Genomic DNA, 27,804 nt, shown 5'->3' on the forward strand with positions numbered 1-27,804 from the left:
AATGTCATGGTATGTTAACATGTATTCCATGCTCTCAGTCATTAAGTCATTAAAATTACCTTGGCTGTCGATGATGGATGGTATCTGAAAATCAATTACAGATTGTTGTGTGTTGGGTCTGTGGATGTAGACTTGGAGTGTTTGCTTTGGGTTTCCACATGTAGATCTTGTTTGATGTGAGAATCGATGAGATATAAGTGGTAGGTTACTCATTCTTGGAGTATTTGTGGGGGCATAAGGTTTTGTAGAATTGTATTATACAGGGTGAGGTTAAATAGATTATTTCATTGTCTTCTTCTAACGTTGGTTTTAAGGATCATTTATTCATGGGTGTTTAATTTTTTAGAGTTATTTGTTTGTGTTGAATTGATTTTTTTTAATGTGTTACAATTTTGTTTTTATCTAGACTATGTATTATTTTCATATTGTGTTTATTTGTAAGAGACTTTCATAGTATTAGTTGTTATGTTGCATTTAGCTCTAGTAGTTATGTTATTTTAATTTTAAATTTGTAAACAGTCTATGGTTTAGCTAACCAAGACACTTGTAGTATCTATTGTAAAGTTTGTATAGGGAGTGTTGATTTATAACCAATTGAGTTATAGCTAAGCTTTGCATGAATCTTGTTTGAGTTAATTTTATATAATTCATGGTTGCAGTGGAATATTTTGTTTTGTTTTTTTTCGGAGGATGGGTGATAGAAATATAGACTGTTTTGTCATTTTATGAGTTTTGTATCTGTAAATATCCACTTATGAACATGTTATGTTGTTTAATTATTTGGTTTGGTGGTTAATTGTTATATGAATTTTCCATAACATATACTTCATTATCGGTCATATAGTTTCAATATACTAATGAAACTGATTCATACATTGATAAGAAAAGTCTAGTTGTTCAATCTACTTGAATAAATTTGGTATACACGTTTTTATAAAAACATGCAAACGCTAATCGGTTTTTATAAAAACATGCCCTGGTCACATTATTCAAAATAAAGAAAATACATAGATAGAAGTGTTGCTGCTTACTTTACTCTAGGTAAATAATAGAAGTGTTGGAACTGATCAGTTTCTTTTCCGTAGACGGGAGACTAAAATGTTTGCACTTTCCTCTTCTTCTTGACCTTTCACCACGTGTACATTCATCATAGAAACAAGGAGCAGTTGACTTGAACATCTCAAACACTTACTTGGTTGGTTTAGATTTTGAATAACGCGTATTCAAATAAGCAAATATGCTTCAAACACGATCTTGAAAGTAGTCATTACCAAACCTGAGCACCAGAGCTATATCTAACTTCAAGGAGGAAATTTTGTATAAATAATCTTGTAGAATGATGAAACACCATAGAAAACATCTCAATGTGCTTTGAGCTGTAGTAGCAACATTTTCGCGTCTACTAATGCAACTAAAATAAACTGATCATTTAAAACTAAAATGTTGCAGTGGGACTCATGCTTTAGCTGATCAGACCATTTTATAATAACACGGTTAAGTATGCAAAGCTAATGACTAAAATATACTTTTGAGTTTTGAATGTAGCTCTCCGTGTCTGCCAAAAAGACATGAAAAAAACATATTAGAAATTGTTTGTTTTTATTTATTTTCCTACTCATGAGTCAAGGTTGGTGATCTAGAACTGATCACTAAATACAAACTTTTGTGGCATGGCCTACATTTATATACACACAATAAACGTTCAAAACCAAAAACAAACCAACAAAAAAAGAGAGAAACACACAAACAATGAAAGATGGGGAAGTAAGTCAGATACACCAATCAAAGATGAAGAGAGCTCACTTCATCAACTTTCCACTCTCCTTCTTCATACTTGTACCATCTCACAATCCCTTCATCATTCTCAGTCCTCTGACACATGACACAAGTCTCATGCTCCATACAAGTCAAGAACCTCTTCAGCCTCGAAGCTTTCTCAAGTATCGTCTTATCCAGCTCTCTAACAATCACTTTCTGCTGCGGTTGCCACACGCTGTACTCCACCAGGTAAGAGTGCGATATGTTGAGCACTTCAAGATGAGGTAACCCGTCGAGGATCTTTATGAGCGCTTCTCGCTTGATGGCAGAGCATCTAAGGCTGAGTGTTTTGAGGTTAGGGAGGTAAGTGATGAGCGTGTTGGCAAAGAAGATCTCGAAGGGTCCCATGATCTTGAGCTCCTTGAAGTTCTTGCAGTTCTTGGCGATCTCTGTTAAGAGGTAAGGCGGGTTTGCGATGCTAGGCATAGTTAGTGACTCGAGATCTTTCCAGATCCTTATGGCTTTGCATATCCCAGTCTTCTTTATCCTGTTCCAAGCCGGAAGGACGATCCGTCTCAACCCTGGACACCTACAAAAGATTTCAAAATCTAAGTAAAGCTGAATCTTAAAACTCAAGTAAGACTGGTTACCTCTCTGCGGTGTAAGTAAGCTGATCATCACTCAAGAACAAGTTGAAATGGAAAACCAAGGCCCTGGTGTTTCTTCCACTGAGATTCATGGAGAGTTTCAGGATGCGGGTGAGGGCCTCATCGGAGCGACGCTCCACGTAGACGTAAGGCTCTAAAGGGATCTTGATGAAGCTAGATCTCATGTGGGAGAGATCAAGAGTCTTCCAGAGGATGGGATCGCAACAAGCAGCTCTCCAACCACTACAGACATGAGCTAAACCCGAAGTCAACTCAAAGATGCTAAACTTCTGGAAGATGCGGACTAAGATGTCAGTGTCCAGCTCTTCCCATCTACTCCCTCGACGACTCTCATACCCTTCTTCCATTTCTCTATTGCTCTAGTACCCTAACAAAGAAGGTTTAATCAAAAAAAAAACTGTTCTTAGTATCCTTCACAAGACTCCATTGTTAAATAGGGAAAAATCAACCCAAAAAAAAAAAAAAAAACGGAAAAGAGGAATCAAGTGTCTTAATTCTCTAAATAAATATGAGAGATTGTAATCAATCAATGCAAGAAAGAAACTGAAGCAAAGAGAGAAAGACACAAACGTCAGCAAAACTTGTCACAAACAAACAGAGTATTAATTAAAAAAAAACCTCAGAGTCACAAAAACGAAAAGACTTGTCCAAGATCGGACAATTAACTCAGAGAAACACGGAAGGACCAAGATCGTTAAAACACAGAAAGAAACCGAACTAATCAATCGAAAGCAGAGTAATTCGAAAACAGAGATGACTAAGATCGTCTAAAACTGAGAAAGAAACCGAACTAATCGAAAACAGAGAGAGAGGAGTAAGATCGAAAAGCTCTCTCTAGCCATGAACCGATCTGATCTATTGACATTCCTAAAATTGAAAACGTATAAACCGACATAGATCTCAATTCACAAGCAAACTAAAAGGATAAGATCAAAGAAGAAGAAGAAAGCTGAAAGGTGAAAGACAGACGCAAAGTGGTGGGGGGGGGGGGGAGTGAGAAATTTAAGAACCTTGGAAGAGCAAATAATCGTAGGCAGCGACGACGACACCGTAACTCATCTCTTTCTCTCTCTCTCTCTCTAGCCGATGAAAGTAGATATGAAAAGAAAAAAGAGTTTGTTGTCGTCACAACGACCCGGTTTTGATTTTTGGTTTTATTTTTTGATTGTATTTTTTTTGTTTTGGTTCGGAGAAAACCGGTTTGTCTAAACCCAAACCCTTAAAATCCCTGAAGACAAAAAGGTAATTAAAATCTGACGGCGCAAAACACACTTGAGTGATCCAACGGCTTCTACGTAACGTTGTTAGGTGGGTGACATGTTATGAACGGCTGCGATGCAGTTTAGACGACGAGACAGAGTTAGATAAAACGAGAGAGAGAGAGAAGCAAAAGTAATCTCCTTTGTTTCGTTCGTCTTCCGCTACCTATCTCTTTCCCCAGACGGGCCGACCATTACAAGAGTCTCTCTCTCGCACTTTAGCCGGTAAAACCTAAAACCCTCTTCTCTGCCTCTCTCTCTTTTCCTGTTTCCATTAATCTTACGAGAGGTTTCTGTTTCTGTTTCTGTGTCGTGTTAACTTTGAAGGGTAAAGGTCAGAGACTTTTTATTAAAATCTTCAGGTTGTTCCTTTAGGTTCTCTTGTATTCAGTTGAGAAAAAAATGTTTACTTGGGGATTAGGGTTTTGTATTTGTTCAAAGATTGTATGCTTTGGTTGCTAATCTCACTCAGAATGACTGTTCTGCTTTTAGTTAGTGGACTGAGTTATGCATCTTTTGTGCCAGAGAGAGAGAGAGAGAGAGAGCTCTTTCTATAAACTGGTTTAAGAGTATGATTAGCTTCAATCTCTCTCTCTCTCGCTTCTTTTTGTGATGTTTGCCTTCTCTAGCCAAAACTTTCTCTTCTTCTGGTGTTGTCTTTTATTTTTGGTCTATAAGAGCTTACAACTTATGATTTACCGTTTACCCAATGCAGCCTCCATCCAACTCTCGCCATCATGGCTAGGCTCTTGGCTAATTTCACAGCCCGTCCTTTACTTGGTCCCGGAAGACATGTTCAGTCCGACGACTATAGAAAACCAAGACGATGTGTGAAGATGATGTACACTTCACAAACGCCGGTTTTGAGCATCCAGAGCTTCTCAGGCTTAAGGGCTGCCAATGCAGTGGATCTAATAGCAAGGCCTGCTCATGGTTTCTTTAGTAAAGTTAACCTTCAAATCTCTTCCCGCAAAGGAAAAGCTAGCCGATGTGTGACAAAAGCCATGTTTGAACGGTTCACCGAGAAAGCTATCAAGGTCATAATGCTGTCTCAAGAGGAAGCTCGGAGACTTGGACATAACTTTGTTGGCACTGAGCAGATACTGTTGGGTCTCATTGGGGAAGGGACTGGAATCGCTGCAAAGGTTCTTAAATCCATGGGGATCAATCTTAAAGATTCTCGCGTGGAGGTGGAGAAGATCATTGGGAGAGGCAGTGGATTCGTGGCTGTGGAGATCCCATTCACTCCTCGTGCAAAGCGTGTCCTGGAGTTGTCTCTAGAGGAAGCTCGACAACTCGGTAAGAGCCTGTCCTGGATCTGTTTCTGTATTACTTTAGCTTTTTAGTCTCTTGCTAATTTGGCAACCTTTTTGTTGTTATTTAAACTATAGGGCATAACTACATTGGGTCAGAGCATCTTCTGCTTGGTCTTCTTCGTGAAGGGGAAGGTGTTGCAGCTCGTGTCCTGGAGAATTTGGGTGTAGATGCTAGTAACATCCGGACGCAGGTAAATGCATCAATCTGAGTCCTCACAACCATGTTTAGTCTTTGGAAACAGTTTCTTGATTACATTTTGAGTCAGGTTGTACGTATGGTCGGAGAAAACAATGAAGTGACCGCAAGCGTTGGTGGAGGATCCAGCGGAAACAGCAAGATGCCAACGCTAGAAGAGTATGGGACTAACTTAACTAAACTAGCAGAGGAGGTAATAAAAATGGCTTACTTAACACTCATCTTGAAGAAACTCTCAAGAAAGTGTAATGTTAAGCTTTTGTTTTCCACTTTCTATTACAGGGAAAACTAGATCCGGTTGTGGGAAGGCAGCCACAGATTGAACGAGTGGTCCAGATCTTGGCTCGGAGAACCAAGAACAACCCCTGTCTAATTGGAGAACCTGGAGTTGGTAAGACAGCAATAGCTGAAGGACTAGCACAGAGAATAGCCAGTGGTGATGTTCCTGAAACAATTGAGGGGAAGACGGTAAACAAAATATTCTCCCATTGGTTCATTTGTATTGTTTATAAGATGCTGAGAAGAGTGTTTACCTTTACTTTCCAGGTTATAACCCTTGATATGGGTCTTCTAGTGGCTGGAACAAAGTACCGTGGAGAATTCGAGGAAAGATTGAAGAAGCTTATGGAGGAGATCAGGCAAAGTGATGACATCATTCTGTTTATCGATGAAGTGCACACTCTGATCGGCGCAGGAGCCGCTGAAGGTGCCATTGATGCTGCCAACATCTTAAAGCCAGCTCTTGCCAGAGGTGAATTGCAGGTAAAGGAAATCCTCATTCTTTCTATTGGTCAAAATGTATGTTAACTAAAAATGGAAACTCTTAAGTTTATATTATTTTTTATTGTTGTAGTGTATTGGTGCAACAACGTTGGATGAGTACAGAAAGCATATTGAGAAAGATCCTGCATTAGAGAGAAGGTTCCAGCCTGTGAAGGTACCTGAACCAACTGTAGATGAAGCTATACAGATCTTGCACGGTCTGCGTGAGCGTTATGAGATCCACCACAAGCTCCGGTACACTGATGAAGCCTTGGTTGCTGCTGCGCAGTTGTCTCATCAGTACATCAGGTACTACTTGTTTCTTCCTGTTGTCAACACAGTTGATTACACAGGTTTGCATCATTTACTCAAGTCCTGTTTCTTCTCTTGAATGAATAGTGATCGGTTTCTTCCGGACAAAGCGATTGACTTGATTGATGAAGCTGGGTCTCGAGTTCGACTACGCCATGCTCAGGTTTATTATCAGCAGATTGTCTTTTATATCTTTTTGAGTTTATTCAGAGTGGAATTGTGTGTATGTTTAGGTACCTGAGGAAGCTAGGGAGCTTGAAAAGCAACTCAGACAGATCACAAAGGAGAAGAATGAAGCTGTGAGAGGCCAAGACTTTGAGAAGGTATCGTCTTCGAGTTTTTGTCTTACTGTCTATAAACCCAAGATTGGTGTTTACAGTTTCTTCTCCAACAGGCTGGTTCTCACCGTGACCGGGAAATAGAGCTTAGGGCCGAGATAGCTGCTGTTTTAGCCAAAGGCAAAGAAGTGAGCAAAGCTGAGACTGAAGCTGGCGAAGAAGGAGGACCTACTGTCACTGAATCAGACATCCAACACATTGTCTCCACCTGGACAGGAATCCCGGTAGAGAAAGTCTCGTCCGATGAATCTAGCCGTCTTCTCAAGATGGAGCAGACCCTTCACACAAGAGTCATTGGCCAAGACGAAGCAGTCAAAGCTATAAGCCGAGCCATCAGACGTGCGCGTGTTGGACTCAAGAACCCGAACCGCCCAATAGCAAGTTTCATCTTCTCTGGTCCAACCGGTGTGGGGAAATCAGAGCTTGCCAAAGCCTTGGCTGCTTACTACTTCGGTTCAGAGGAAGCAATGATCCGTCTCGACATGAGTGAGTTCATGGAACGACACACCGTCTCAAAACTCATCGGTTCACCTCCTGGCTACGTAGGGTACACGGAAGGAGGTCAGTTAACTGAGGCAGTTCGACGCAGGCCTTACACGCTTGTCCTCTTCGACGAAATAGAGAAAGCCCATCCTGATGTTTTCAACATGATGCTTCAGATCCTAGAAGACGGGAGACTCACTGACAGCAAAGGAAGAACCGTTGATTTCAAGAACACGCTTCTGATCATGACATCGAACGTAGGAAGCAGCGTGATTGAAAAGGGCGGTAGAAGAATCGGGTTTGATCTGGACTACGACGAGAAAGACAGCAGCTACAACAGGATCAAGAGCTTGGTCACTGAGGAACTGAAACAGTATTTCAGACCGGAGTTCTTGAACAGGTTAGATGAGATGATTGTTTTCAGGCAGCTGACGAAGCTGGAAGTGAAGGAGATTGCTGATATAATGCTTAAAGAAGTGGTGGTGAGGCTTAAGGACAAAGAGATTGAGCTTCAAGTGACCGAGAGGTTTAAGGAGAGAGTTGTGGATGAAGGGTTTGACCCGAGCTACGGTGCGAGGCCGCTGAGAAGAGCGATAATGAGGCTGTTGGAAGATAGCATGGCGGAGAAGATGCTTTCAAGGGAGATTAAAGATGGAGATTCAGTGATTGTTGATGTTGATGCTGAAGGAAGTGTGGTTGTGTTGAATGGTAAGAGTGGAGGTGGTGGTAGTTTTGCTGAAGAAGCTATGGAAGATCCTATTCTTGTCTTGTAGAAGGAATGAGAATGTGTTCTAGAGATTTTTGTTTTAGTTTTTTCTCTTCGATCTGGATATTGATTGCTTGTGTTATGTTGCAGTGTTTTTTTTTTCTTTCCTTATCACAAAGCGTGTTGGACCTAGATTTGCCAAAATAAGAACACCAAAGGTTACACAATCAAGTGTGTGAAAAAAGGATGGCACACAGATTCTATATACATTTACTATGAATCTGCATCGAGATTGTGATTTGAAGAAGTAGGTGATGGAAGCTGATCAATTTCTCTTCGAGAAGCTTCCCATAGCTGTTGCTCTATCCCCAGTTTCCTTGGCTCTATCAATCCTCTTTCCACTAAAGAAGAGAGCAAAATCGAAACACTTTAGTTTCATCATTAAGGTTTTCAAGTAAAAGTCAGGAGTGGAAACGAAGTGTGATTGTACCATCTAAGGAATCGTGAGAAGTCGTAGATTTCCCGCTGCCACGGCTGATCCATAGATGGAGACGTTCTTCTTCCACACCGTGTAACTTCGCTTTGCCCCAGAAGTACATCAGCCATCTTACATAAAAAAGGACACATTATTTTGCATTTGCTGAGTCTAATTTCTTTGAGTGGAGGCGTTGGGTAATATTTTCTTACATGTAGCTGAAGTAGTGAACACACTAAGAAATGAAGCAAAAATGGTTTCGATTTTTACAAAAGTTAACTGGGTTGTTACTGTTTTATTTAACAACTCATGTACATATGTGGCCAGAAATATAAACTTATTAGATTATTTAACAACTCGTGTACTGTTTAGATGGTTATGGTTAAAATTACTATTTTTGGATTTAAACTGTTTGTTACAATTTTGTATAACCATTCAAATTTGATTAAATATAGTAATTTTTTTTGTCAGAATAACAAATAAAAGTCTATCGAATCCTAATTATTATTTTCAAAATTAAATAAATTAGTCACTAAAGAAAAAAAAACAAATCTATCAAATTCAAAATAATTCTATTAGAATAAAGTAAATTTGTGGTCAAAATAAAAATAAATCTATCAGGTTTTAATTAAATGTGTCAAAATAAAGTAAACTTGTGGCCAAAATAAAAATTAATCTATCGAATCTTAAGTAAATCTATCAAAATGAAGTAAATTTGTGGTTAAAATTAAATCTATCGATGCTACATAACTCTATCAAAATTAAATAAATTTGTGGCCAAAGAAATTAAATTTGTGGAAATCATCACTAAATCTGTCAAAATTTAATAAGTTTATGGCCAAGACATGACAAATTTATCAAAGTAAGTTTGTCTAAGGAATAAAAAAAAGAAAAAAATACTTTATATATGTTAATAATTGATTTTATGGCTAATTTATTGAAAAATATAATATATATTTAGATGAACTAACTTATTTTTGTAAGAAATGTAAGAATCGTTCTCGTGACATATGACGTTGATCAAATATTATAATGTTTTCAGACTAATATATAAGGAGAAATTTTCTAGGATAGTCATCTTTAAATTTTTGTCACAAAAATAATTTTCAAAAAGAAGCTTTATTAAAGTAAAAATATATTTACACCCTAAGATTAACTAATCTATACTTAGAGTTTAGAGTTAAGGACTGAAATTTTGAAGATAATGTTTCAAATTGTTAAAAACAAAAAAAAAAACAAAAATTCTTTTAAAAAAAAAGTATTTTAGTTATTTTCTTTGTTAAATGCTATTTTTGTGACAATTTTTTTATAAAAATATTTGATAGAATTGTCCAATATATAAGTGTTCTCTCAGTTTCTTCTGCAACGCGGGTTCGTAATGAATCCTAAGCGCGATTACTTAGGCAAATGACATAAATAATATTAAAAAAATTTCGTAACCGAAGGATTGATCCTAAATTAAGGCGTTTAAGGATCAAATCCTTAAGGACGTGGCAAGGCGGGAGTGGTCCTGCTGGGGGTTGTGTTTCGCATGTGGAAAAAAACATTCACTCTCTTTCTCCGTCTTTTAAAAAAAAACTCTCTCGAAGGCGACAGGCGATTCAGAGATCGTGAAACGGTGAAGGTAAATCGGCAGTATTTAGCTCAATATTTTTGGATTTGGAGTTGATGCATGTTGATTTAGTCAGTTTTAGGGTTCTATCGTGGGGTTTAAATCGATTTTAGGTTTCAAATCGAGTTGGGGATTTTTTACGATTTACAGTTTTCGTCTGGGTTCAATATTTTCTGCATCTCGATTTGGTTCTTTGTTGTTTTAGTGTTCTATCGTGGGATTTTAATAGATTGAGGGTTTCAAATCGAGTTGGGATTGACTTCTGAATTGATTTACAGTTCCTGAAAGCGTTATAAATTATTTTAGGGTTCGAGATTGATTTCTAAATCGATTAAGGGTTCGGGATAATCGAAACCATTTGAGTTTAGCTATCCTTATAGCTATTTACGAACCTGATAACTTTTTTTTACTTGCAGGTTCTGAAATGGAGGAAGAACTTCGAGATAAGAAAGCACAGAAAGACTACTACAACATGGTCGATTTTGTTGCAAATGCGCAACAGGGGATTCCCAAAATGTGCCCATGTGGATCAATCACGAAGGAAACCGTTAATGAAGATGATACGTACGACTACCTCCTGGGAAAAAGATACTTTATCTGCAAAGACTTCGAGGTATGTACTGTTATTAATCTGGTTCTTTTTATGGTTCATATTCTGACAAATACTTATCTGCTTTTTGCAGAATGACGGGCTGCATTTCAGGCAACCATGGGTTACGGCTATTCATGAAGAAGTTGAGAGGCTCAAAGAACGGTATCACGAGCAGGCGAAGTTTCTGAGAGAGTGTCAGGTACTTAAGGTGAGTGATGAGTGATCTGTTCTTTACTTATATGTGTGTAGGACTATAGTTCAATAATAACTTTCTGATGTATGTTCAGGACCAGGTATAGGGACTATCATGTTCGTGATAGGCATTTACATGAACAATTGAAATATGATTTAATCGAAAATATTTGGAACAAGTTTGGTAATGATGAAGATGAATAATTATTGTATGTTTACATTTAATCTTTCAATAAATGAATTTTAAATTAAATGTTTCGCAAATTTCATAATTTTTAATTTCTAAAATTCAATAAATAGAAGACGTCAGACTCATTGAAAGGAAGTTCAGAAAAGTACAGAAAAGAAGAACATCGCCTCTTCATCACAGACAACGTCTTGGACGACCTCGACCACTAGGCGAGCTCGGCCCAGACAACCTCAGACCATAAAATAGAAAGATACTTGTTTAGACGAACTGTTTAGACGAGCATATTTAGTTCTTGTAATTGATCGAGCTTGTTTATTCTTGACTATTAATACGAAAATCTCCACCCCTTTACATCATTTACAAATATTACATCACCGACCAGATATGGAAACAACAATTGGCGCCCACCGTGGGGCCGGAGATTCTTCTTCACCTCAAGACAGCTCGGCAGTCACAGAACCCACATCGCAACCAGACATTCTGATCTCGGCAACCACTGACCATCCTGGAGCGACTAGCGCACAACTAGCTGCAATGACAATCTCGGACCATCCAGCCAACACCTCGACACTGGTGGCGACGATCTCAGACAAACCATCAATGGTGGCAACCTCGGACCATCAAGCCAACACCTCAACCCAACCATCTATGGTTGCGACCTTGGCCCTACCAGCAGCGGTTACGATCTCACATCATCCAGCCAGCACCATGTCTAACACAAGAACGATGTACTCCACTCAGCCGGACATCTCCCTGATCTTTCAAACACTTCTCGGTAGGATCGACGAGCTCGCTCGAGGAACGACTTCTCGTTTGGACGACCTCGCGCATTCTCAGATTATTTGCAACAACCGCATCAACGAACTCCAGTCTGTCGAGATTGGTGCACCACGATCACAACAAGTTGATATCACTCCACGACTCCAGCGTGTTCTTTTCAACGATGTACCAACACCAGCGACCGGTTCAGGACAGCATCGATCAATCCAAGCCAACGATCTACATGCACCAATCGCAAGTTCTGGACAACAATTTCAGACTCATGTGAGCGAATCTTCAGCACCAATCATCGACTCCAGACATCAGCGCCCAGGCAACAATACTAATTTCCTGCAGATCACCAACAGGGAAACCCAACACATAGACGGCGACATTGAAGAAATGAGGGCTCAGGTGCAAAACATGAACTCCAAAGTCCATCAGGCAACCAGCACAGCACCAGAGATCGATCGTGTACTCCACGAGATCCACAATACACCTTTTACAACTCGTTTCCTCAGTATTCCTGTCCGACATCAGAAGAACAAAATCAAACTCCCGACTTACAACGGAATATCTGATCCAAGAGAGTATCTCACCGCTTTCAGTATCGCAACGGGGAGAGCCAACTTTTCACCAGAGGAACGCGACACCGGTCTCTGTCAATTGTTTGTGGAAAATTTAAGCGGACTCGCCCTTGGTTGGTTCTCACGCCTTGAAGCTCATTCTATCGATGACTACAATCAACTCTCGACGGCTTTTCTCAAACACTACTCGCTGTTTATCCAACAGAGTGCAAATAATGCCGACTTATGGACTCTAGCTCAAGAACAGAAGATAAATTCGAAAGAAAGACGAGCTCGAACCAAAAGACGACGAGCTCAACCCCACCTCACCGCGACACGGCTCCATCGATAACGGCAAGCTCGGAACAGAAAACGACAAGCTCGAACCTAGGAACGAGCTAGGAACTGATGAACTTGAAACAAAAGCCAAGCTCAACCCCACCAATGGCAAGCTCGTGCCCTCCGCATCTCGACCACACTCTTTCACCAACAACGAACCCGAAGTAACAACAGGAGATGAGTTTGGAGTCACCATGAACAAGCTCGGGGCGTCAGGAGGCGAGCTCAGACCCGCCGTTGGCAAGCTCGGGACGTCAGGAAGTGAGCTCAGAGCCACCGTCGGCAAGCTCGGACCCGCCGTTGGCAAGCTTGGGACGTCGAGAGGCAAGCTCGGACCCGCCGTTGGCAAGCTCGGGACGTCGAGAGGCGAGCTCAGATCCGCCGTTGGCAAGCTCGGGACGTGAGGAGGGGCGCTCAGATCCGCCATCGATGATCTAGGGACATCAAGAGGCGAGCTTGGAGCCGCCAATAACGGGTTCAGAGAAACAGGAGACTAGCTCAGTACCACCGTCGACGAGCTCAGAGCCGACGTTAACAGGCTCGGAACAGCAGGCAGCAAGCTCGGCACCACCACCGACGAACTCCTCTCAGACCTCTTATGGATGACGAGCTCAACCCCTTTTCAAGCAAGCTCAGTACCTCCTCCCACACATCACAGACCTCCACACTTCCTCTACCGTAAAAAAAAAAGAAAAAAGGGAAGGAGAGAGACGAGAAAGAGTGTCGGCAAGGAGAAGCCAAAAAAAAATATAATAAAAAGAAGGGTGAATTTGCCAAATGACCAAATTTGAAAAGGAAATTAAGTGCAGAGCATTGATTTTGACATAATAAAGCCTATAACAATTATGTCAACTTCTATCCGGTATTACCCTTTTTTTGTTCAAGTTGCCAGTAATAGAGAGAGAAACTGATGATATCAACAATTTGACACCCCCACAATTAATTATCACACGTAATACAACCAACACCACACTTTTGTTTAACACATAAATATGCATCTAATTTTCTATACCATATCACTAAAATTAATAGGATTCAAAATCCACTCACATCTAGTAAATACTAAACTTTAATCCAAACCTCAACTCCTAAATACTAAACCCTAAACTTTAAACATCACCCTTCCATCAAAATACTAAACCCTAAGCCCTAATTACTGAACTCTAAACTCAAATATAAACTTTAAACTCAATTATCAAAATCTGAAAATAGTACTCCCTCTGTTTTTTTTAAGATGTATATTCTAGATTTTTCACATATATTAAGAAAACTTATTAAATATGCATTGTTTTTTGTGAATAACAATTTTCTATAACTTTTAGCCAATAGAAATTCAATAAACACCATTAGTTTTTTTGAAAGTTACAATTTTTCATAAAATCATACATTAAAAAGGTAAAAAATGTATCTTTTTTAAACAATTTTTTTTTCAGAACATACATCTTTTAAGAACGGAGGGAGTATATAATATTAAACGAAATCCAAACAAAACTCCCCAATGCTAAACTCAGACCTAACTTTTGAATACTAAACCCAAAAATGCTATCACTAATCCCAAACCTAAACTCACACCTTCCAAATACTAAACCCTAAATCCTAATCACTAAACCCTAAACCCAAGTATAGACTATAAACCCAAATAGAATGGAATAAAATACATAGTATAGTACAAATTGGTGAGCTAAAAAGAACACTCTTTATTAATCGTCAAATGGAACCATACATAATACGGTCACTAAACCCAAACCTCAATCCCCACCTTCCAAATACTAAACCCTAAATCTTAATCATTAAACCCTAAACCCAAGTATGAACTCTAAACTCAAATAGTATAGAACAAAATACATAGTATAGTACATATAGTTGTAAACTAAAAATTGATAAATAATGAATTTATCAAACAATCGATGGTACAATAATACAAGAACTGTAGCATACTATTTAGTTTGGTACTTGCGAATTGTACAAAAATATAAGAATCATACTATACTATAATTTTCTTTCATTACATATACTATAGTCGACGAGTTCATCTTCTTCACATCTTCCTCTTTTTACAGACATGGTGATACACGCATTCACTAGTCCAGAGTAATTATTCTTCACTATACCATATCAATACATCGTACTATAACAAGTTAAATAACAACGAAAAAAATCAAGATCAACAACATTAAAAAAAAACTTAAAAAAAAATCGTGATGTCACCTCGTCATTCTCTACGGTGCCATCTTCTCCTCCAAACTCAATTCCACAAGCTCAGAATCTATGTTCTTTTTTCGTCTAGTGGTTTGTGTTCGTATGTATGAAAAAGAAACAGAGATTGGAGGAGAAGAGGAAGAAGAAGAGAAAGAGATGTGGAACAATGATAACCACAATTTATTAAATTATTTATTTAATAATTCTTTTAATTAATAATTCTCAGCAGGTTACACATGTTGAATTGAAGGGTAATATAGCATTATTACATAAAATACATGTGCTGTAGATAAAAGTTAGGGGTTTTAGTTATCTAATGAATTATAATTTGTTTGAAGGTTATACAGCCCAATTTCCCTAAAAAGAATAATAATAAACAAAGATGACAAGGACCACACCAAAATAAAAAGAGAGAGCAAAATCTTTACCTTTGCTTCCAAATGGGAGACAAGTTCTAAAAAAAAAATACATAAGAGATCCAACCATCATTTATATAGGAAAGAAAAAAGATGTTGTCCTATTTCCCGACAATTTCCAAGCCTGACTTGATTTTCTCAGAAGATTCGAGAAGAATTCACCAAGATTCAACACTTGGCGAACTGTGGAGGGGATAATTGTTGGAGATGGGCTTAGCACAGACCCGTTAAGAGCTAAGCCCAAAATCAGGCCCAGTCCGTTAAGCAACAATTGATGATTTCACTAGAAGACAAAACGTACGTCACTATAAATAGAAGACGTCAGACTCGTTGAAAAAAAGTTCAGAAAAGAAGAACATCGCCTCTTCATCACAGACAAAGTCTTGGACGACCTCGACCACTAGGCGAGCTTGACCCAGACAACCTCAAACCATAAAATAGAAAGATACTTGTTTAGACGAACTGTTTAGACAAGCATCTTTAGTTCTTATAATTGATCGAGCTTGTTTATTCTTGACTATTAATACGAAAATCTCCACCCCTTTACATCATTTACAAATATTACATCACCGACCAGATATGGAAATAACAGCTTAGAGTTTTCCGTGTAATCTCTTGACGTTAGGATTGATTGTTTTGTTATCATGTTTTCGGAAATTTTCTTCACGAGCGCTGTAGGCAAATGTGAGATAGAGATTGCTGTGCTCCATGTTGAATTCTATAGCACATAATCAAGTTCAATATTATAATCTCATGTGAGATCTTAAAGCTCAAGGAAACTTCAACATTATCTTTTGATCATGAGTTCATAACTTTCAATCAAGGGTTACAATATCATAACATATTGTTCTATTCATCAACGAACTATCTATTATACACAAAAGAATATAAACTCAAAACCTTGGCCCGAGAATCTAGAGCTATCTCCTTGAGGAAACACTCTTTGACGGACTGTCTCATCATATTTGCCAATGTATTCTCAGTGTCACATACCGAAAAGCTTCCATGTGATCACATGATTCCCATATATCCTCCAGAGTTTATGCTTCTAACTCAATACATAGATGAACTGAACAAGTTTTGACATGTCATATGGTAAACTGATCATGAGCTCAAGTTGTCATCAATGATAAAACAACGAAGCAATATATTCCACGTAGCAACACTTGGGAGAATCCTTTCACTTATCATCCTCTCCAGAATAATAACTGCATCTTCCCTACAATTAGAACTGCATAACCCCCATATCACATTTGTGTATGAGATTACATCTGGCCGCCACTTTCTTCCTCCACATGAAGAAACTTGATCCAACATCTGAACAGCCCTCTCAGCCTTCCCGAGTTTGCAATACGCTAATACTATCATATTCCTCGTTATCTCATCCGGAGACTTACCATCAACCACCATTTTCCCTGCTAGCTGCAGAGCTATCCCTGGGAGACCTGCACTGCATGACCCATGTAAAAGCGTGTTGTAAGTAGACGAGCTCCACTCCACACCTCTCATGGATATCTCTCGGGTGAGACTATAAGCTTCTTCTATCCGGTTTGCCTTTGAGAGCCCATCTAGTAGCTCGTTATACGTTATAATGTTGGGAGGACACTTGTATTGCTGCTCCATTTGTATGAACACTTTCTCTGCCCAGTCAAGCCTCCCTGCATCGCATAAGCCTTTGATAAAGGCATTGAACGTCGCCACAGAAGGAGCACAGTTTTCTTTGCACATAATCTCTATAAGAGACTCAGCTTCTCTGAACTTGGAGTGCCTACAAAGAGCTTGCACCATGCTTGTATACACCACAACGTTTGGGGAGCATCCACTAGTTAGCATCTTGTTCCATGTATCAACAGCGCCATTGAGGCTACCTCTTTTGGCAAACCCGTTGATGAGAGAGCCGTAAGTTCTGATGTTTGGAGAACATCCGTTTCCTTCCATGTGTGCAAAGACAGACAGAGCCTTCTCCATATCGCCATGGGAACAGAGTCCTTGTACCAAAGTATTAAACGCTACAACGTTCGGTTGCAACTCAAACCCTCTGATCATCGAACTCCACAAGTCTAGAGCATCACTGCTCGTACCTCTCACAAAACAACCCTTCACAAGAGAACTCAACGTATGGACATTTGGATGACACCCTCGTTTCAACATCTGCGCCAGAAGCGAGAAAGAGAGCTCGGTTTCTCCAAAACTGCAAAGCGCGTTGATGAGTGTAGAGTATGAGATAACATTAGGAGATACCCCCTTCTCCCCCATCTCTCTCATCAGCTCAAACGCCCCTTTGTAATCACTCTCTTTGCATAACCCATTAATCAAAGCGTTATAGACGCTCACGACAGGTTCAAATCTTGCGGCGAGCTCCCTGCCTTCCTTCGCCATACCGAGCTCACACATAGACGAGATCACCGTGGTGTAGCTCACAGCATCAGGAGAACAGCCTTTATTCGACATCTCCACAAGCAACTTCTGAGCTCCCTCCACCTTACTGTTCTTACACAAAGCCTTGAGAAGCACATTGTAAGTAAACACATTAGGCTCAAACCCATCTCTCTTCATGTCTCTATAAACCGTATAAATCATCTGAATCCTGTTCTCACCGAGTAGCGTATCCAAAACATGGTTATATATCTTAACAGAAGGATCACACCCGAACTCCTTTATCCTATAAAACATCTCCACGGCTCGTTCAGACAAACCCACTTGCCGGTACACGCTAATAACATTGACAAACAAATCTTCGGAACACTGGAAGCCTTGGAGCTTCATCTGCTGCAGAAGGTACTGAACACTATCCACCTGACCGTCCACCGCTAGCTTCCTGATCATGACCTCGAATGTCAAAGGCGTGTGCTTGAAGAGATTTGAGTTGGTAACGGATTTGAAGAAGTGCAAAGCCAAGGGGACACATGGCTCTTGTCTCAGCCTCTTTACGACATATGACTCTTTGATCTCCGTTGCTGGGTTTGGAGCTTGAGGGAGGAGGTTCACGTTGAGATTTGTGTTGAGGACGAAGGGGATGATTGGTTTTTGAACTTTTAAGAGCAACGAGCATCCTTCTTTCAGGTACATGGATGGCAACGCAACGAGACCGGAATATAAAAAAAAAGATGAGAACTTTTCTTGCAAAGGAACACTTGAGAGTCTTCTTTTTTTCTTCTAAATTTACAGACGGAGCCGATGATTAGATTGGCCGGAGGAAGCGATTCAAACGGCGGCGTTTTCAGCGAGGGTTTTGCTCGGATTTTGTTTTCTTTAAAAAAAAAAAAGCAGGAATTCGATAGGTAGTGAGAAAGTTAAAGGTATTGATGAATATACCCCTCAACTTCTACTAACTTTGCAAAATATCTATTTATTGTTGAAAAAAATCATAGATGATGTACAATGGCACACTAACTATTAATGAATGAACATAGTTACAAAAACATACCTAATTTAAAATGTTGTTTAAGAAACTATGTAACATACTTGATCTGAAATTTATATATACAATTTGTAAATTTTGTAAGTTTAGTAATTTCCAAATCTAACTATCGTAAATTTATAAGTTTTCTTAGATTTATGTCTTTGTATTTTTACACAAACATCTTTTTTAAAATTCTCTAGTTTTTTTTTTGATAAGATTGATGTTAGATATGACCTTCCGAAGACAAACCTTACAGTCAGTTGCAACCTACTTTCTCTCCCATTTCTCATTTAGAGCACGTCGAGGTAGCTATCACCAAGGGTCATATTAGCTTCGTAAGAAGCCAAACGAAGATCCTTCACATGTTTAGCCGACGAAATTTTGATCTGCGCCTCCAGCAAAGAAACCCTCTCGAGGGCTGCTTTTCTTTCATTTCCAGATCACCGAGCTTCGAGAGAAGTGGCTTGATTCCCAAGCTTTTCGGCATCATCCATTGGGGCATAGTTGGCACATTCTCGATCATGAGCCAGATTCAAACTGAGTTTCAACTCCCTTACGACCTTCTTGAGTTTTTTAAGCTCGTCATCACACGGAACATCCTTTAACATTTGCTCCACAGTCGCACCAAACTCATTATAAGCCTCCATAGCTTGAAAAACAACCTCATTTAAAGGAAGATGAGTACAATAGCGAAAGCAGATATCAGATCCAAGGGAGGCACCTTGGCATGAGCAAAAGCCATCTTCACATAGGTGTCACATTCCATCATATTCCAAAGAGACGGCAACGGACTACCGACAGACTTGAAGTGCCTTACTAGATGAGCAACGCTATCCAGATCTTCAGTGATGAGGCAATCTTTTACCTTATAGAATTGCCAATGGAAAGGTCTCGCGCCAGCACCATCACTCGACGAGCTCGAACTCAAATCCGTATTAGCAATTTTGACTTTCTTTAGTGGATGATCTCGACCACCAGAACCCAACAGGTTAATCGAATTCGTACAAACGACATCCACTGAAGCAACATCACTGCGGCTGCTAGGCTTGGTGTCACCACTAACTGACCATGGGAGACGTGTTTCCTCTCTTAGTACTTCCATAAGAGAATCACTCACATGGATCTCTTCCGAACCACCCACACAAATCATGCTATGAATCCTTTCATATTCCTGCTAGCTGGGCTTCTTCCATGTAGCCATCATTTTGAAAAAATGATGATGGGCTAGAAAGACAAGTACATCCAAAGGAAGGTGCGGCTGCGAGATTTATGGCCTCAGAAAGATTGCGATAAGGAAGAATTATACCTAAACGATGGGGATCATATCCCACAAAAATCGATGGAAATTATTGAAAAGCTCAGCGAAAAAAATATATTCAAAGATTGTAAGAGATCGAGTCAAAAGAATAACCTCCACAATCATCGGAGAAGATGACTCAACAATAGTAGTACCCCGAAGATCTCGGGATTGGCAACCTGCAAGAGAGAAGATCACGAAAGCAAGGCAAAGAAGGTGGGATATAAAAGGAAGATGAAAAAATAGAAAAAGGGCATTCCTAACGTTGCAGCTTTCACCCCTAACATCGACCTCGACTTCACCTTTTGTTCTTCGACTTTAGTTAATCCCTTTCTGTATCTGATCAATCCTTGTAACTTTTTAGTTTTTTTATATCAATATATACAAAAGTTTATTTTTGTCGACTTGAATTTGATTACAAAATTGTGTTATGAGGATATTGTTACCCACATAATTCTTCTTCCCTACTCTTGTACATATAATCACTACCAAATACCCATGGACAAATGTAGAACATATTGTTAGTGGGTGCATATATTAGTGTACATATACAAATTAGAAAGACAACATCACAAATGTACGGAATTAAGAATGCAAAATAAATTTCCAATGGGTGCAAAAATTGAACAAAACTCCTTACAAAACCTTTTTTGAGAAAAAAGGTGGGTGCACTTGCACCCTTAGTCCTCTTCTACCTACATTCACCACTACAAATATCTATTGTGAGTTTTAAGATCCACATGAGTATGATGAGGTGGAAGAAGTGTGAAATAAATGTTGGTGCCAAAGAAATGCCAAACCAACTCCTGGTGAATGATTCTCAATTTTTCATACTCTAAAATTGGCAAAACTTTGAAAGAACCAACTCATCAGTTTCTGATTACACTTTACCTTTCAAGAATGTACGTGTTATGATCATTTCCCATAACTATCTTGGTGAGTTGGCTCCCGACAAGATAATAGTTATAGAGGATATGGTGGGGTGACAAGAAAATGACAAGAAATCTTAGCACCATCTTCAAATCACTTAATCACTGTCAAATTATTCTTGAAATGACTGGCCATATTACCTTTGAATGGTTTAGTTCACCAAGGTCACCAGACCAGTGCAAAAGCGAGCATTTGGTACATCAATTGGCTACTGTCTTTTCTCACATGGATGCAAGGAATCAAGTATTGAATAAGTGGAGATTCTGAGTATGGCGGATTCGTGTGGCTACGGAATAAGTAGAACTACAAATGGAAAGAAACTACAAGGTAACTAGACCAAGATTCAATTTTCCTACAACAATTTTATTGAGTATGTGAGGTCACTGTGACCATTACGATCATTGAAGTCATCCACCTACAACACTTGTTTTCTATTCCAGCAACATGACAAGTTGGATCTCTTACATGAAAATATTTTTAAGCTCTGAAGATATATGGATCTCATATGGAAAGTTATTAAGCCTCAGATAAAACATAGAGATGAAGCCCAAGCCATATATTTCTACTTTCTCCATATATGTTAAAATTGTTAATTATTTAGGATTATTGAATATATCATAATTGTTTGACAAAAAAAAGAATATATCATAATTAAAACAATAGGTTCAGTCCCTAACTTTTTTTTGTCCATATTTTTCCTCTCTTCTCTAATTCTTTTTATTTCTGTCACAGATCAGATAAGCTTATCATGAACTTACCATATTTTGTAAACCATTAAATAATAACATATTATTTTACAATAAATTCTAAAATTATTGAGCCAATAATATACATATTTTTATTTGAAATTCTAAATCCATTAAAGTCAGCTACGAGTAACTCAGTAAGCTCCGCTAAGATATGAATTGAAACAAAACATCTTTTGAAACAAAAAATATACCGTAAAACATCTATAAATTCTCGATAAATTAATAATTTCTATAAATTAATAAATTTCGCCGGTTTAGATCGGTTCAAATTTAACAAAAATCAATAAAATAATAAGATAATAATTTTTAAAAACCATTCTATGTAATATATGGTCTCATTAAAATTATAAATTAATAATTTATATGTATACATATTCAATATAAGTAAATACCTATTATTATATTTTTTATTTTATATTCACAATAAAATTATCTTTATATTTTCTTAACACGTAATATATTTTTGATGAGATTTAATAATATTATATCTAAACACACAGTTAAGTTCAATGAAATATATATTATATATACTAAATAATATAATAAAATTAATATAAATGTCAAATTTCAAAAAAATAACAATTAATGTCTATACATTAAAATAAAATATTTTTTTATCTTAAAATAAATATATTTTAAAATAAAAAATTTAAATAAGAAAATTTTCATAAATTAATAAAAATTTAAAGTTTCGACATTATTAATTTATAGAGGTTTTATTGTAAAAACAAAAATAAAATTAGGAGAAGCGAAAGGATTTGTTTATAATTAAATAACTGTGAGTGAGTGTGTGCATAAGCGTACACGTGTCAGGAAGTGAACATGTATTCTCTTCCCTCTATCTCTCTTGTGCGACTCTAGTGATGACGATTCTCTTTCTCACATCCCACCTCAGACTTCCCCAGATAAAAAACCCTAATTAGCTAAAAGACTTTTGCCCTTTCATGTTCTTTAGTAGCATCACATCTATGCCCGACAAAGTGAAGCAAGAAACCTCTCGAATGGCGGAATTGCAACCAGGCAACGACAATAGCCAGCAACCCAACGGCGGCGTTCCTCCTTCTCTGCCGTCAACATCAGCCGAAGCTCTGGCCGGATCGAAGCGATTGAGGAGACCGAGCGTTAGATTAGGCGAAATCGGCGGCGAGCAGTACCAAACGGCGTACGATTCGCAGGTGAGGAAACCCAAGAAAGATATGAGCAAGTCGTCGACGAGGACTCGAGCTTTGACGAATTTGAGTTCTGGGTACGATAACCTAGGTGACGAAAGGGAAGTGAATGTCGATTCTTTCGGTGTCGGGAGCTGGCGGGTCAAGAAACGGGTCGGGCCGTCGACGAAGCGAGTGAGATCCAATTGGGTGTCGAGAGTTGGGGAAATGGATCACGGCGATGAGCTGGAAGGTGGGGGGTATAGGGATTTCAGTAGAGAAGATTCGGAGAGTCCGATAAAGGACGAGTCTTTAGTGAGAGACGGTGGTGGGTATTACAACAGAGAGTTTGAGTTGTCAGAGCCCTCCAATATGGAGGGAAGAGAAGGGGTGAAGATTTGGCTGCAAGAGCTGGGGTTAGGGAGGTACTGGCCAATGTTTGAGATACATGAGGTTGATGAAGAGGTTTTGCCGTTGTTGACCTTGGAGGATTTGAAAGATATGGGGATTAATGCTGTTGGGTCCAGGAGGAAGATGTTCTCTGCTATTCAGAAGCTTGGTAGGGAGTTCTCCTGATGGATGTTGGAGAATTTCGACTGTGTTTTTGTTGTTTGTTGGTGAGATAGTCAGACATGGCAATGTCTGAAAGCCTTTTCGTCCTTTTTGCCTTAGTATGCCATTCCTCTGATTGTTTCTTATCTTTGCTGTTTAGTTTTTGATTGTAGCATTAGCTACTGTACTACTGTTTGTATAAGTAGAAGTGAAAAAGAAGAAGGTTTTCTACTCCTTTTGATTCGCCTGAGACGTTTCCACGGGTGGTCTTGATGATAAGGAACTTGCAGTTGAATAGGTTAAGTGTTTAGCTATCTCAGTATGTAGAAACGGAGCAGGTAATTAGTTTATTTTGTTCACACAGCTTCTTTTTTTTTTTTTAGGAACATCGAAACAGTGAGACATGGATATATGATGATTTTAGGTTGGTTGTGGATTAGAGTTAAATGTGAAAGATTGGCATTCGGGTTGGTAAAAAGAATCGAGTCCCACATGCTGAAGATTTGTGGAAGCAGAGCAGAACGATTGGTCTTTACAAATTTGGACAACATAGTTTCGTGAAGCACAAAATGTCATATCTGTTCTTAAAGAAGCCAACTATACAATTTTAACTCTGACAAAACCAAGGAACCAAAATGAAAGAAGGATCACAAAGTTTCAAGACAAGTAGACCAACAAAGGACGAACCCGCAAGGGAAACAAGTAAACTAATGCTAATTAGTACTGATCAAACCTCTTCTGGTACGAGAAATTGATGATGCCATTACCCCCTCGTTTTAGTCCAATTTGATGGTATCTTTCACTTCTTCTTGCTTCTTTGGAGCCGCCGGAAAATATTTGATTCCGGTAAGGTCACCTGCTTTGCTTATAACCTGTCATATAACACGCACAAATTTATAATATACAAAATCAATTTGTGGATAAATAATATAGGAGGGAGAGAGCAAGTGATGCAAGCTTTTTGTTTACCTGTAGAGCTTTAATAAGATCTTCTCTTGAGTGAGATGCGGATATACAAATCCGAGCCCTGGCTAGCAACAGAGGTGTAGCTGGGAAACCAACAACCACAACTGCCACCTGTTCACAGTTTTGAGCATAGATGTTAATGATCTCTGGTATGGGAGGCAAATGAAATATTGGGAGAAAGCATAATATAGTTCCAATTACGTTTTCTCGCAGGCATTCCCTTGAGAAGGCTGGGATTTTGGCAGGATTGTAAAGCATTATCGGCATGACTGGGGAATCATTGTCTCCAAGAACCTCAAATCCCATCTTCTGCAACTCAGCCCTGAAAAAGTTGCTGTTCTCCCTTATCCTTGCTAACTTTTGTGCACCTGCCCAGGGGTTTTAGTAGAATCTTGAGAGACTATATTTAACTTGAGATTATGAAGCTTAGAGAGCAAAAGAAACTATAGAGATACCTCTGTTAGAACCGTCCTCTCCAAGGATAACTTTTATGGCCGATATGATTTGTTGCGCGGAAGGAGTTGAGATTGATGTTGCGTAAAGGTGAGCCGGGCAATGGTACTTCAAATATTGGATAAGATCCTACAGAAATTGAAAGCACCGCTATAACCTTTGTTTGATACGAAGATAGCAGTGCACTACTACTTGCCTAAACAATCTGTTATGTAGGATTAGAGTATTGCTTTACTCATCTTTGATAAGGTTACTTGCTTCACTGTAAGAAATCTTTATATAATTGCATAAGACAGTTACAACAATTGCTAACCTTGGATCCGGCAATATAGCCACCACAAGATCCGAAAGATTTGGTAAAAGTTCCCATCATTATGTCCACATCAGCTGTGTCAACTCCAAGAAGCTCGCAAACTCCCCTGCCTGTTTTTCCAATTGCTCCAATGCTGTGAGCTTCATCCAAGTAGACATAAGCCTGAAACAATGTATTAGCTTACAAGAACTCTTTTGCCAAAGAGTTTCTTAAACTCTCATCAATACTGAAAAAAAAAGGGGGATGGTTTACCTTATACTTTTTGCATATTGAGACAATCTCAGGCAGTTGACAAATTTCCCCTTCCATGCTGTAAATACCCTCAACAACAACCATGATTTTCTTCCAGGGTCTGTGTGTCCTAGGTTGTCCCTCAGCGATTTGTTCTTTCAACACTCTTTCCAAATGCGCAGGTGCTGACAAGCATAGCATAAAGGTAAGTCACCCTTTGATAAATACGTGGAAAGTGAAGGAGCATAAGAATCGCTTTACTGTTGTGTTGGAAGACACGGATAGTAGCTCCTGAACCTCGAGCACCATTGACAATTGAGGTATGGTTCAAAGAATCGCTTATTATCAGCCCTCCCTGTAAAAAAAGAGGGGGTAGCAGTTAGTAACAATACATAGGCGTTCGTTCACCACAAGAAAAGAAACCTTTCCAATCAAGACAGGGATGATAGCGGAGTTGGTAGCGTAGCCCATGCCAGTGACAATAGCAGCAGGTTTGCCGACATATTTAGCAACACATTCCTCGAGTTCCGCATGTACAGATGTAGTCCCTGCATCAACTCGGGAGCTGCATGTACTTGGGGAGAATTTCTTCAAAGAGTCGATAACAAGAGGGGTGCAGTATTCATCATAAGAACCAAATCCAAGATAGTTGTAAGAGCCCAAGTTAAGGCATCTTGTGCTCTTTGTTGTTCTCCTGCAACCAAACCAACCAATGGTTTTATTCTAAAGAGAGCTAAAGTTTCAACCTTTTACATGTAAACAATAATAGAAGGAGAGAGAGTGACTTGAGGGTCTTGTTGTTGTCATTAGAGAACCTCTCGACGACATCAACCCAAGCATCAGGTGCACTTGAGATGGGACGTCCAAAACAATCCTGAATGCGATGATACAAACGTCTGATGTAGAAATCCTCATGAGCCAAGCAGATCGGGGCGTATCCATGGAGGTTGTTGGTGCTCCACCAATCGAAGATTCGCCGGGAGTAATCGCGGAGCTGCCCGAAGGCGAAGAGCAATCCGTAGCTGAAGTAGGTCGATACAGCGGTTAGGTATGGGATCGTTATCATCTTCTTCTTCTTCTTCTTTTCCTCTCGGAATAAAGATTGAATGATGATGAGATCTGGAAAACTCTGCGGGCTTTGTCGTCGTCACGGGAGAGAGGAGAGAAGAGAGAGATTTGAATTCAATCTCTTCCCCTTTTTGCTCAGCAATGAAAATGGATTCTTCTTCGGATCTTCAAAACATTTCCTTCTTTTTCATTTTTTCAATTAGTTATTTTTGGACACTCCGACTATTCAATAATTCTCCCCAACATTTATTCCTAATAAAATATTTTTTGACTACTAAAATTAAAATCCCTCAAGTAAAAATGCACTCTATTCACAGCTCATAAACTTGTCGTTAGTTCAAATAGACTTCCATACAATACGTTAATTTTTAGTCGACGCGCAAATTAGAAAAGTCAAAGTAGGCCACTTGACTTTGAGCATAAGACCCCCTTTCCCCAACGTCGTTCTTCACTCAATTTGTCAAAATTTTCATATTTATTTTCGGATTTGAGCCAAACAATTTTTACCATGAATCATTACTAAGGAGCAAAAACGATTTAAGACATTGCAATTGCATTCAAAGATTTGTGATGATCTTTATTTTAGCTGTATTTGAGATCTTTAGAGGGTTGAGTGTATAATCCAAACGAGAAAAAATCTTAGGGATTCGAGTCACCAAATGGTCTATGCAGAAAACCAACTACAAACTAGCAAGTTGTTCTTGCCAATCATGTCTTCATGAAATTAGTTTATAATCGCTGCTACTTTTAAAGTCCATGACTGTTTATATTACTGCTTTAATTAATCAAAAGAAAACATAAACTACTCTTTTCATGTCCAATGGATCAATGGTTATGGACATCAAAAGGATACTGAAGATGTAAGATATTTGTCCTGAAATAGTCGTTGACGTAGTTGATGAAGCAGATGTCATGTGAGTGGTGAAGACCATGTGGAATCAAGGTGCTGAGATGGAGTCGCATAGAATTGGAAAGCAAGATAGTATTTTGGAGAAAAGAAAAGAAGAAAAAACTTGATGAACAACTTTATGACTTAAAGGAAAAGGAATAAATGCATTAAAAAAAAGGAAAATTGCACTTAATGTTATGGAAGATGTTCATGTTGTCTTGGAGACTAAGGTATCGGGAACGCGGAGAATAATATAAGATAGCTATGGGTCGTATGTATCGAGAGATCTTATAGAGAGAGAGAGAGAGAGAGAGAGAGAGAGAGAGCGAGAGAGAGAGAGAGAAAGAGAGAGAGATAAGCTCTTGGAAATATTCTAGGTCGTGTTGAAGAAGTGGCTGAAGTACTTGACAGAAGAGAAACATAAACGGGTAACTTAGAAATCTTTCAGTAGCGTGTGTTAGGGTGTTAACATTAGACGTGTAAAAGCTGAATTAAGCATATCTTGTAATATATTGTTTAAGAGATTTCTAATAAGCATAGTAATTTGCTTGTGTAATTTGTCTTTCGATTTACCTTATGTATCACTCTACTGTGGTGTCATCTTGCAGTTATAGATACTTCTTGAAATTTCTCTTATTTTTTTCATCTATCTTAATGTTAAATTTTT

General features: G+C 38.8%; 5 protein-coding genes across 7 annotated transcripts; 2 read left to right on the plus strand and 3 right to left on the minus strand.

Moving 5' to 3' along the window:
- Nucleotides 1-1,580: 1,580 nt before the first annotated feature.
- Nucleotides 1,581-3,622, minus strand: LOC103874908 (F-box/LRR-repeat protein At3g48880). Its single transcript, XM_009153337.3, has 3 exons — nucleotides 3,437-3,622; nucleotides 2,409-2,793; nucleotides 1,581-2,347 (listed from the first exon to the last, which is right to left on the minus strand). Exons 2-3 carry the CDS (start codon nucleotides 2,771-2,773, stop codon nucleotides 1,783-1,785), a joined length of 930 nt encoding a protein of 309 aa, XP_009151585.1. The 5' UTR covers nucleotides 2,774-2,793; nucleotides 3,437-3,622; the 3' UTR covers nucleotides 1,581-1,782.
- A 135-nt stretch (nucleotides 3,623-3,757) lies between these two features.
- Nucleotides 3,758-8,025, plus strand: LOC103874893 (chaperone protein ClpC2, chloroplastic). Of its 2 annotated transcripts, none has more exons than XM_009153319.3 (10): nucleotides 3,758-3,910; nucleotides 4,401-4,984; nucleotides 5,077-5,192; nucleotides 5,268-5,390; nucleotides 5,480-5,665; nucleotides 5,744-5,959; nucleotides 6,051-6,268; nucleotides 6,359-6,434; nucleotides 6,505-6,594; nucleotides 6,666-8,025. In XM_009153319.3, exons 2-10 carry the CDS (start codon nucleotides 4,423-4,425, stop codon nucleotides 7,863-7,865), a joined length of 2,787 nt encoding a protein of 928 aa, XP_009151567.1. In that variant the 5' UTR covers nucleotides 3,758-3,910; nucleotides 4,401-4,422; the 3' UTR covers nucleotides 7,866-8,025. The 2 variants fall into 2 exon arrangements, with proteins under 2 accessions (XP_009151567.1, XP_018508890.1); XM_018653374.2 differs by having other exon boundaries at nucleotides 3,836-4,019.
- A 7,606-nt stretch (nucleotides 8,026-15,631) lies between these two features.
- On the minus strand, nucleotides 15,632-21,967 carry LOC103874872 (pentatricopeptide repeat-containing protein At3g48810). Its single transcript, XM_009153301.2, has one exon. The coding sequence runs from the start codon at nucleotides 18,205-18,207 to the stop codon at nucleotides 16,243-16,245; it is 1,965 nt and encodes a 654-aa protein (XP_009151549.1). The 5' UTR covers nucleotides 18,208-21,967; the 3' UTR covers nucleotides 15,632-16,242.
- Nucleotides 21,968-22,249: 282 nt separating this feature from the next.
- Nucleotides 22,250-23,460, plus strand: LOC103874855 (protein bicaudal C homolog 1-A). The gene has a single exon (XM_018654637.2). It carries the CDS (start codon nucleotides 22,462-22,464, stop codon nucleotides 23,239-23,241), a length of 780 nt encoding a protein of 259 aa, XP_018510153.1. The 5' UTR covers nucleotides 22,250-22,461; the 3' UTR covers nucleotides 23,242-23,460.
- Nucleotides 23,461-23,719: 259 nt separating this feature from the next.
- LOC103874866 (long chain base biosynthesis protein 2b) lies at nucleotides 23,720-26,481 on the minus strand. 2 transcript variants are annotated; one of them, XM_018654634.2, is made up of 9 exons: nucleotides 25,996-26,481; nucleotides 25,604-25,874; nucleotides 25,442-25,535; nucleotides 25,202-25,365; nucleotides 24,950-25,111; nucleotides 24,639-24,765; nucleotides 24,385-24,551; nucleotides 24,187-24,294; nucleotides 23,720-24,089 (listed from the first exon to the last, which is right to left on the minus strand). In XM_018654634.2, the coding sequence occupies exons 1-9, from the start codon at nucleotides 26,244-26,246 to the stop codon at nucleotides 23,994-23,996; spliced, it is 1,440 nt and encodes a 479-aa protein (XP_018510150.1). In that variant the 5' UTR covers nucleotides 26,247-26,481; the 3' UTR covers nucleotides 23,720-23,993. The 2 variants fall into 2 exon arrangements, with proteins under 2 accessions (XP_018510150.1, XP_009151545.1); XM_009153297.3 differs by having other exon boundaries at nucleotides 25,966-26,479.
- Between the last annotated feature and the right edge of the window lie 1,323 nt (nucleotides 26,482-27,804).

The sequence above is a fragment of the Brassica rapa genome, chromosome A01 (assembly GCF_000309985.2).
Source record: "Brassica rapa cultivar Chiifu-401-42 chromosome A01, CAAS_Brap_v3.01, whole genome shotgun sequence".
In the NCBI taxonomy this organism is placed as follows: domain Eukaryota; kingdom Viridiplantae; phylum Streptophyta; class Magnoliopsida; order Brassicales; family Brassicaceae; genus Brassica; species Brassica rapa.